The 10011-nt window shown below is 40.2% G+C and overlaps 2 protein-coding genes across 2 annotated transcripts; both read left to right on the top strand.

Annotated features, from left to right (window-relative positions):
- On the top strand, positions 1-2079 carry LOC131968893 (odorant receptor 131-2-like). The gene is made up of 3 exons (XM_059329946.1): positions 1-62; positions 861-1019; positions 1312-2079. The coding sequence occupies exons 2-3, from the start codon at positions 870-872 to the stop codon at positions 2077-2079; spliced, it is 918 nt and encodes a 305-aa protein (XP_059185929.1). The 5' UTR covers positions 1-62; positions 861-869.
- Positions 2080-3873: 1794 nt separating this feature from the next.
- LOC131968105 (odorant receptor 131-2-like) lies at positions 3874-5624 on the top strand. The gene is made up of 2 exons (XM_059328850.1): positions 3874-4023; positions 4848-5624. The coding sequence occupies exons 1-2, from the start codon at positions 3874-3876 to the stop codon at positions 5622-5624; spliced, it is 927 nt and encodes a 308-aa protein (XP_059184833.1).
- The last annotated feature ends 4387 nt before the right edge of the window (positions 5625-10011 follow it).

Below are 10011 nucleotides of genomic sequence, written 5' to 3'. Positions count from 1 at the left end.
AATATTGTATTTGGATTTTGTTCTCAGCTATAACACGAAAACCCTATGAGGGTTTGGTTTTGGTTAGTTTTGAAGTTGATGATGAAGTGAGTTTCTTTCTCATGCTGTTGTTGTTGTTGAGCTGTTTCATGCTTTTTCAGTCCCAGTACAGATACCTGGGCTCTGGGTACAGAACTCATATCAGTGTGTAATTAATAAGCCTTAAGCCTCACTGTGTGGAAGTGATTGTGGACATTATTTAATGTGTAAGACGACATCAGGCCTGACTTAAACATTGACTTTGTTAAACAAAATGTCAGAAATAAATATAGAAATATGCACTTACTGAATTGTTATTTATTATTTAAATAATGAGTCTTGCACGAGTAACTTGGTGGAAAAAAATGTTTTTCAAGATTCACAGAAATCACAATCACAGTGTAAACCTCTTGAATGTAGCATCAAATTGGTCAAAACTTTGCCCTCTGAAATACTTTTAGGGATTTTTTTTGCTCCTGTCACATTTTGCTCACTATGACCTCCTGTTACACTGCAGATTACAACACCTGCACCTGTATGGAAACAGCATAACCATGGCTAGAAAAAATGTCAACCTCTGGGCCTGAGCAGTGGGCCTCCTCTTATATGCATGCACCTTTGCAAAAAACAACAACATGGCAATGGCAGATACATTCTGAACATACTTTAACTAAAAATGTCGGATATTTATATATTATTAATGAGATATTGTTTTACCTTCTTTGATCAAAGTGTCTCTGATCTGCAGAAAGTTTCTGTCTCTGTCTTACTTTATTTGCTAAAGTCTATAATTATTATATATATTTACTGATAACTAAAGACAATGTTTCTTTTCTTCTCAGTTTCAAGAGATGAACGTGTCGTCTGCCAATGTGACGGTGGTTTTACAGTATCGGGACTCCTTCACTAAAGCTGTGGTCAAAAATGTGATCGTTGTGGTTCTCGGGATCTCCATCAACTACATCAATGCAGGCCTCATTCACACCTTCTGCAAACACCAGGTCTGATATTCATGTCACACGTCGAAGCTGATCATGAAGTTATCAGCAGTTTCATAGAAAAATGTGCTTTAAAAAGTGCTTTAATCGCATGTTGCTTTAAAAAGCAGCATGTTCAGTCCTATGGTGTGGGTTAGTTTTGAATTTAATCCAGAAATATTTTCACATCCTGAGTTAGTTATATACATTTATACAGTATATATGTGCATCTACGTTTTAGTGTTTTAAGACTCTGATCTCATGCAGGTTTCAAACATTCACTTCCTTTCTGTGTGATTTCTTTCCCACTCTACAGATCTTCTACAGGAATCCTCGATATATACTTTTCATTCATCTGGTGGTCAACGACATGATCCAAGTGACGGTGACTGTCACCATGTTCATCATAAGCTACGTCCTCTTTAAAATAAATGTCTCCCTCTGCTCCAGTTTAATCCTGCTCTCTGTTTTTGTCACTCAAAACACCCCTCTGAACCTGGCCTGCATGGCGGTAGAGTGCTACATCGCCATCTGTCTTCCTCTCCGTCACGTTCAGATCTGTACAGTCAAGAGAACGTTGATGCTGATTGGTTTGATCTGGTCGACGAGCATGTGTTTTGCTCTTCCTGATCTGTTCATCACTTTGGCCACAGAGCAGCTGGACTTCTTTTATTCCAGAGTCTTCTGTCTCCAGAAAAATGTCTTCCCAAATCCCCACATCAGCAAGAAGAGAGATATCACATATTCAGTGTTTCTTGTTATAGTTTGGATCACTATTGTTTACACATACTTCATAATCCTTTTCACTGCAAAAACAGCTAGCAAAGACGCTAAAAAAGCCAGAAACACTATCCTCCTCCATGGGTTTCAGGTTATGCTTTGTATGGCAACATATATTGCCCCCCAGTTGAAAGAGGCTCTGCTGCAGTGGTTCCCTAAGAATTACACAGACTCTTTATTTGCCTGTTATATTATAATACAGGTCCTGCCACGATCCATTAGCCCAATCATCTATGGCATACGAGACAAGACTTTCAGGACGTACCTGAAACGGTATCTGGTATGTAAAATGAGCCCAAAGTAAGAATCAGTTCATGCAGCATCATTTCAGAAATGTTGAGAACTTTTACAATGAGTCAGATACAAAAACGTAATAATATTTAATGACGTCTTCATCAGACATTTAAAAAATCCTCAAACTAAATATTCAATGTGAATAAAGTTTTTCATCAATTTGAGTGAGTAAATTTAATTTATGGTTCATCTGGTTGCTGCTAATAAACGTTGACTTTTTTATGCCTCACTAGCAGGGAGCTGACATGTCGTCCATCTTTATATACAGTCACATCATATATACAAAAAAAAAGTCTAGGCAGCTTTTGAATGTTGATTAAAAATGTAAGTGTCAACATTACAAACACAGCTTTAAAGCTTTGAGCTAGTCGGAATTAAGTTATTGGTACTGACTTTTTTCATTTTTGTTCAGTCTATGAAATACAATGTTAAACAAATGTTGTGTTAAGCATTACAGCTGGATATATTTTTTGTAACTACTGAAATGTGTCCCCATATCAAAAAAGCTTGAAAAAAATCCTTTAACATTTTGCATTTTTCCTCTTACTCCTAGGAAACGGTTATAAATCTGTTCAATGAATAAGAAAATAAATGTTTATGGAGAAAAACATTCATATATATCAAACTAACTCAAATATTATCATCATCAACACTTACTATTACTTCAACACTGAAATAACATTTTCAGTGGACCTACTATTGTACCTTTGGTGTGTCTATATAAATGTACAGCTTTTTTTTTTCATTGCCTATGACTATTAAATCACGAAATATTGTCCACCATGTATTCAATGTTTGTACATAGATGCAGACACTTAATTTTTAATTTTTCATATTTATGGTTGTGCCAGTGTAGATTTGCAGGTGTTTAAGTATTCACTTTTATGTTCACAAAAGTAAAACACATTTGTAAAAAAGCTGTACAAATCTCTGAACACACACACAAAGACGCATGCGAGCGCGCACACACACACACACACACACACACGGGACATTTGTAACATATAAAGTTTGAGACCTCATGGAAGCATATCTTTTATGTCCTGTCCTCCATTCACAGAGGTAAGAACTTGCTCTCAAGCTGTAACTGTGTTCTGACTGAACTCTATGACCTTGGTATACAGAATACTTGTTTGGGGTGTATTTTTCACTTTATTTTTTTTGATTGTTCAATATGATTTTTTTTTTAATCTGCAGACCACTTTTGAAATGTTTTAAATAGCTTCAATCAAAAAAGAAATATGTTCCAAACTGGGGAAAAAACAGTTTGAAAAACATGACTTCAGGCATTAATTAATCAAGTACAAATGGTAAATTAATAGAATACAACATTTTCAGGGGCTTTAAAAACCAGACATAAATGTCATTACAGATGTATCGTCCATCTTTTAAAATGCCATAGTTCTCACATTTATTTTTGATTTAGTGTGAAGCTGGATCTAAGTATTCAAATATGTTTGTTTTCTGTAACATACGTACACAAGGCTCTCTATGTTTTAGTATTTTGAACATAATTATCTAAAATTTAGCATAACCTACAAAGGGCTTATAATGTGTATAAAATTGAAAGGATAATTCATTAGAACACATACCATTGGCTTCAATGCAAATGCACCATTCTGATCAACTACTTCAAACTATAAATGTCAGAATTAAATGACCTTCATTGGGTATCTGGTCCTCGGAGGTTTTTCACAGGCAGGTCCCCTTAAATTTGTGCTTTTGGGTAATTTTTCTATGGTCTATAATTGCTGTAAAGTTTGTCTAATAACTCAAGAAATGTTTGTCTTTTCAGTTGCAAAAGATGAACGCTTCATCTGCCAATGTGACGGTGGTTTTACAATATCGAGACTCCTTCACAAAAGCTGTGGTCAAGAATGTGATTGTTGTGGTTGTCGGAATCTCCATCAACCACATCAATGCAGGCCTTATTCACACCTTCTGCAAACACCAGGTCTGATATTCATTTCACTTATAGGAGCTTATAAAACATTTCTAATGAACTGCTGTTTCCTTTCACTTCAGTAATATAGCTTTACATCATGCTCATAATCCTTGCTGTGTGGGAGCTTTGTTTTGTCCGAACCAATCAGGAGATAGGGTCATAAGGATGCACAGAAGTCACAGTTTGATATGTACTAGAGTTTCGATTCACGGTTTGGTGAGAGTTTGGTACAGCTTAAAAAAAAATACAAAAGAATGTATTTATTTTCATTTATTTTGAACATACATTCGTACAAGCCTCAAAGACAGACAAAATCCTGGTAGGTATAAAACATGCATCTAGGAATAAAACTGTACCGGCCTTTGCTGAACTGGGGTAAAAATCAAACCATGACTTTTATGTACAGCTACAAGTATAATGCAGACTATGGGTAAACGTTTCCAGGTAAAACTGTTACTTGTGTACTTTTGAATTTTGGTAATTAGATTGATGCAAGCACCAAGCTAGATGGTGTGCATTCTGCCTGCAGCTGCGAGCAACAGACCATGTTGGTTCATCACAAATAAATGAATTGTTACAGCCCTATTAGGAACCACTGGACAATTCAAAGATCTGGAACGGGTTGAACTGAGCTGGAGCACTGAAGCAGCAAACAAACAAAACCTGTCTTTACATAAAAATCACAACTTAAATATGTTTAAGGTATTTAGTAGCTAGCTAAATAAGAAGTGGTTATAATCCCCCAATTTACCTTTTCAACATGATGTACTATTTTCAAGACTAATGCTCAAACCTTTACTCTCCTCCTGTGTGCTTTTCTTCCCACTCTCCAGATATTCTACAGGAATCCTCGATACATCCTTTTCATTCACCTGGTGATCAACGACATGATCCAAGTAACCCTGTCCGTTACCCTGTTTGTCATCAGCTACACCATCTACAAAATAAATGTCTCCCTCTGCTCCACCTTCATCTTACTTGCTCTTTTCACCACTGAAAACACCCCTTTGAACCTGGCCTGCATGGCGGTAGAGTGCTACATCGCCATCTGCCTCCCTCTTCGCCACGTGCAGATTTGTACAGTCAAGAGAACGTTGATGCTGATTGGTTTGATCTGGTCAACGAGCATGTTGTCTGTTCTCTCTGATCTGTTCATCACTTTGGCCACAGAGCAGCTGGGCTTCTTTCATTCCAGAGTCTTCTGCCTCAGACAAACTGTCTTCCCAAATCCCCTCATCATCAAGAAGAGAGATATCACATATTCAGTCTTTCTAGTTATAGTCTGGTTCACTATTGTTTACACGTACTTCAGAATTCTGTTCACTGCAAAAACAGCTAGCAAAGATACTAAAAAGGCCAGAAATACTATCCTTCTACATGGGCTTCAGCTGCTGCTGTGTATGACATCATATGCAGCCCCCCAGTTGAAACAGGCTCTGCTGCAGTGGTTCCCTCAGAATTACACAGACTCTCTATTTGCCTGTTATATTATTGTACAGATCCTGCCACGATCCATTAGCCCTATTATCTATGGCATGCGAGACAAAACTTTCAGGACATACCTGAAACAGTGTCTGGTATGTAAAAGACAGCGCACATTAAAGTCCTAGTATAATAATAATTTAAAAAAAGAATTTTAAAAATGCTTTTTCCCTAGATTGAATCCCGCATCCTTGTGTTAATTGTTCATTTATCTCTTCATACACCAAATTTATCAACTTAAAATAGTATCACATTATGTTACATCACGATCCCTGATTTTCCCCTTTCTGGAAGACCAGGTTAAACTGTTTCAAATATCATTATCATTACTCATCCTGCAGTTGAGGGTGTTTAGGAAAATGAACTTATAAAAATGAGTGTTTGTGCGACTACCTAGCCATTCCACCTTTTAAAGTACCTTTGGTGTTCAAGTATGAATAAATACTTTTTAAGTGTTTTGTTTCGTCATTACTCTTCATGACCAGAATTGTTAAGAATGTGGTCCTACTTTATCTACTATAATCACATTGATCATACATCTCACCAGAAGGTGTAATAACCATAAGGTTTGTTGCCTTTATCACAAACCACCCACGCCTCCCACGCCTTTTTAGTCCTATTGTCTATGGCCTACGAGACAAAACATTCCGGAAGTACATCAAAAGGTATCTTTGTAAAGTAAACTCCCATCCAGGCATGACATCCCAAAAAAAAAAGTTTATTCCCATGTTGTTGGAAAATGAGGGTGACATCTAATTTAAAATAAAATATGAAACTGATAAAAACAAAACGAAAAACACTAAATTAATGTTGGTATTGAATGCTGGTTTGTCATGGTTTAAAGGTTTGGTTAAATTGTCGTGAGGGAAACATAACAAGACCATTTTAATTGGGTCCCTTGACCTCTCACCTTGTGATATCTGTATAATCTCTAGGGTCCCTAAACAGTCTTGGAACTGTACACATTGGGAATCATTGGAAAACTTGGACTCTTGTGGATTCGATGAGTCCAGTTTCATTCATGTGTGATGATCTTAGTCAAAGAAACTTGAGCTCAGTGTATAAAATGAGCTGCTGTGACCTCAAGGATAATCACAGCCTCATGAAACTTTACAACCACCAACTAGAGACCTTGAGCATTCAGAGGATAGATGGCTTTTCACACTATAATGACAATAAGAGGGTTTTTCAACAGTTTACACACCAGACGTGCTGGACATTTGATCACCAAAAAATGCAATTCAGTTTTTCAAACAAAATCCCAGTATGGATTTTTTTTTTGTTTCTCAAGGTCATGGTGTGTTACTGTAGCATTTATGAGGGGTTAATGACGATTTTTTTGTCAATTCAAAATTGTTAAATTAGCACAAAAACTGTAATAATCTGTGGCAAAAACGAATGGATGGATTGATGTTTGCCGTCCATTACTTTTCTTGGCTTGTTGTTATTTGGCTTCTCAATGCGTGATTTTAATCATATAATAAACTCGCCTTGACTTGCTCATATAACCTGAGTTTTTAAAAAGTCATGCAGTTACCAATAAACCAATAAAAAATAAGTAAAGGGTGCCAAAAGGTTGCCCACTATCTCTTTTTCTCTCTCTTTATTGTTCATACTAGCAATTGAACCTCTCGCAATCTGAGTGTGTTCATATCAGCAATTTTGTGGTATAACATTTGGGCAGACAGAACATAGAATATCCTTATATGCTGATGATGTTATTTCATTCATATCAAATTGAAATCAATTGAAGATAATCTTCTATATAACTATGCCTCCACATGGGACTGAAATGGAGTCTCACGGTCTGGCATTGCCTCTTCCCTCATACATACACAAGACACAGTAAAAAGATTAAAGAAACAATCTAAAAACCCAATAGTAAAGCATATGTTAAAGATATGGTATGATGTTCAAAAAATACTTAAAGGAACAGCATACAATGTATTACAAAAAAACGATTACCCTATACTGGACTATATTTAGATAATGTATGCTATACATTATCTCAATATAGTCCAGTATAGGGTAATCGTTTTTTGTACCAGGGAGAGCGGATGCAATGTTTAAATTGTGGCACTCTAAGGGACTTAAAATGGACCAAGACCTTTACTTGACAGACTTAGATATGATGTAATTCGAGAAGTTGTGCTTGAAAAGTTTGGCCTCAACAGGAAACACTTTTTTTTAGCTTCAGCTTAGAAGCTTTGTTAAAGCAAATCAAAATAATTTACTTACTAGACCTCCACATTCATCATTGGAAAAAATGATGATGAAGAACAGTTCAAAAAGGGTATCATATCAGAAATGTACAGGTTGCTGACATCTTATTCATCAGAAAATGCACAGTATGAGTTGAATGCATGGAAGGTAGACTTGCAATCAGAAGTTTCGGATGGGGATTGGAAAGCAGCCTGTGCTAAGTGTCATGCCTCCTCCCCCTGCTCCCTAGTCTGTGTGTGCAAGCCTGATTGCTGATGGGAGCCTGCTGTGCTGGAGCCGGGGCCTCTCAGCTGCTGCTCATCAGATCATCACCCACACTATTTAAGATCCTGGGCCACAATCAGTCAGCGCTGGATTAAAGACTCTACACAGTTAGTCTCTAGCTCTCTTAACATTACCTGACCTGTATTCCTGTTTTTTGTCCTGCCTTTTGAGACCTAACCCTTTTTCCTTTTTGCACCCCAGCAACATCCTCCGCCCGGACGCCTGCCTGCACCTCCAGCCTGATCCCATTCCCTGCCTAGCTTCCTACCCACCTGCATCTGCCGACGCCAATCTCCCCACCTTACCATTTACAATAAACACTCTTGTTACCTGACCACTGCCTCTGCCTCCTTCCCTGCTCCTGAGTCCACCTAACCCGGCCCTGACAGTATAATCCAGCCACTATGGACTCTGCAGAGCAGGAGGCACTCGAGAAGACAATTGCCATCTAGGGAGCGCATCTGGGGCATCTCGATACAGGCCTGCGGGAAGTCACAACCCAGCTGACTCAGATCTCCGCTGCCTTGGCTGCCCTCACCGATCGGCTGAATGCTGCCCCTCTCCCCATCATTCCGCCGCCAGATGAACGACCTCCAGCAGCCCAACCAGCTCTAGTCAATACCCCAGCCGGTCCCGAACCCGATACTCCCCCTCCAGCAAAATACTCAGGTGATCCCAATACATGTCGCCAATTTCTCACACAGTGCCACTTGAGTTTCAATGCTCAACCCCTCCGTTTTGCCAGTGAAGTGGCTAAGGTGGCTTACCTCGTTAACCTGTTGGAGGGTCCCCCGCTGAGTTTTTACAACGCCCTCTTCGAGCAGAACTCCCCTTTCGCCATGTCCGCTGATGCCTTTGCTGGGGAGCTCAAGCGGGTGTATGACCATCCTATGCAGGGTCAGCAAGCCGGTCTGCAGCTTTCCAGGATCCGCCAAGGACGGCTGTCTGTCCGGGAGTTTGTGAGCCGTTTCCAAAGTGCTGCAGTGGAGTCGGGGTGGAACGACTCAGCGCTCATCACCGCTTTCCTGAACGGGCTCAACTATGATGTCGTCAGGGAGATTGCACTCAGGCGGGAACACACTACATTGGACGAGGCCATACAAGCAGCCATCAAAGTGAGTGACCAACTATACCTGTGGCGTTCCGAGCCAGCTGCTTCCTCCACTTTTCGCTCTCAGCAGCGAACCTTCCACGGCCCCGGCCGAGAAGTGCAGAGCCCTCGCAAGGATCACCGGGAGAAGCCGAGGAGTCCCGAGCCTGAGCCGATGCAAATAGATGGCATCCACCTGTACCCCGAGGAGAAAGCCCGCAGGATTCGGGCTCAGTCCTGTCTGTACTGTGGCCAAGCTGGTCACTTTATTGCTACTTGTCCCATCCGTCCGGCAAAAGGTCCGGCTCGTCAGTAGTGGGAGAAATACTGTCGAGCAGTGTAGTCAGCCCTTCTCCCCCAGACCGGCCCCTGCTCGATGCTGCCCTCCTGTGGCGAGGACAGTCCCTTCCCCTCACCGCGCTACTTGACTCAGGGGCTGATGTAAGCCTTATTGACATTGCCGTTTGCCAGCAGTTGGGCATCAAGACAGTTTGATGTTCCACTGGAAACAAAGCCCTTAATGGTATGCTACTGTCCACTATCAACCACAAGACAGCTCCTGTGTCTGTACAGCTGTCCGGTAATCACTTTTTTTGTTATTGACTCTTCTCATGTTCCCCTGATCTTGGGGTTTCCCTGGTTAAGGCTCCATAACCCTCACTTTGATTGGGCCACAGGTAAAGTGCGTTCTTGGAGTCCTTACTGTCACTCTCACTGTCTTCGCTCTGCTCTAACCTCCTCATTTGACCCCCCGCCTGTAATTGAACCTGTAGATCTGTCATCTGTCCCCGAGGCCTATCATGACCTGGCCCCAGTCTTCAGCAAAGAACAGGCTCTTGAGCTACTGAGCTTCTGCCTGGAGCTCCTCTTCCCAGTAGCAAACTGTATAACCTCTCCCATCCAGAACAGCAAGTAATGGAGAGTTACATACAGGAGTC

This window comes from Centropristis striata, chromosome 3, assembly GCF_030273125.1.
Source record: "Centropristis striata isolate RG_2023a ecotype Rhode Island chromosome 3, C.striata_1.0, whole genome shotgun sequence".
NCBI classification, from domain to species: domain Eukaryota; kingdom Metazoa; phylum Chordata; class Actinopteri; order Perciformes; family Serranidae; genus Centropristis; species Centropristis striata.
Note: the sequence above shows the minus strand (reverse complement) of the source record. Positions and strands in the feature narration are given on the sequence as shown.

Bases quoted from the DNA above. Each gene is read 5' to 3' on its own strand.
- LOC131968105 (XM_059328850.1), top strand. From the start codon at position 3,874: ATGAACGCTTCATCTGCCAATGTGACGGTGGTTTTACAATATCGAGAC. The intron at 4,024-4,847 runs GTCTGATATTCA...CCCACTCTCCAG, and splicing joins ACACCTTCTGCAAACACCAG to ATATTCTACAGGAATCCTCG.
- LOC131968893 (XM_059329946.1), top strand. From the start codon at position 870: ATGAACGTGTCGTCTGCCAATGTGACGGTGGTTTTACAGTATCGGGAC. The intron at 1,020-1,311 runs GTCTGATATTCA...CCCACTCTACAG, and splicing joins ACACCTTCTGCAAACACCAG to ATCTTCTACAGGAATCCTCG.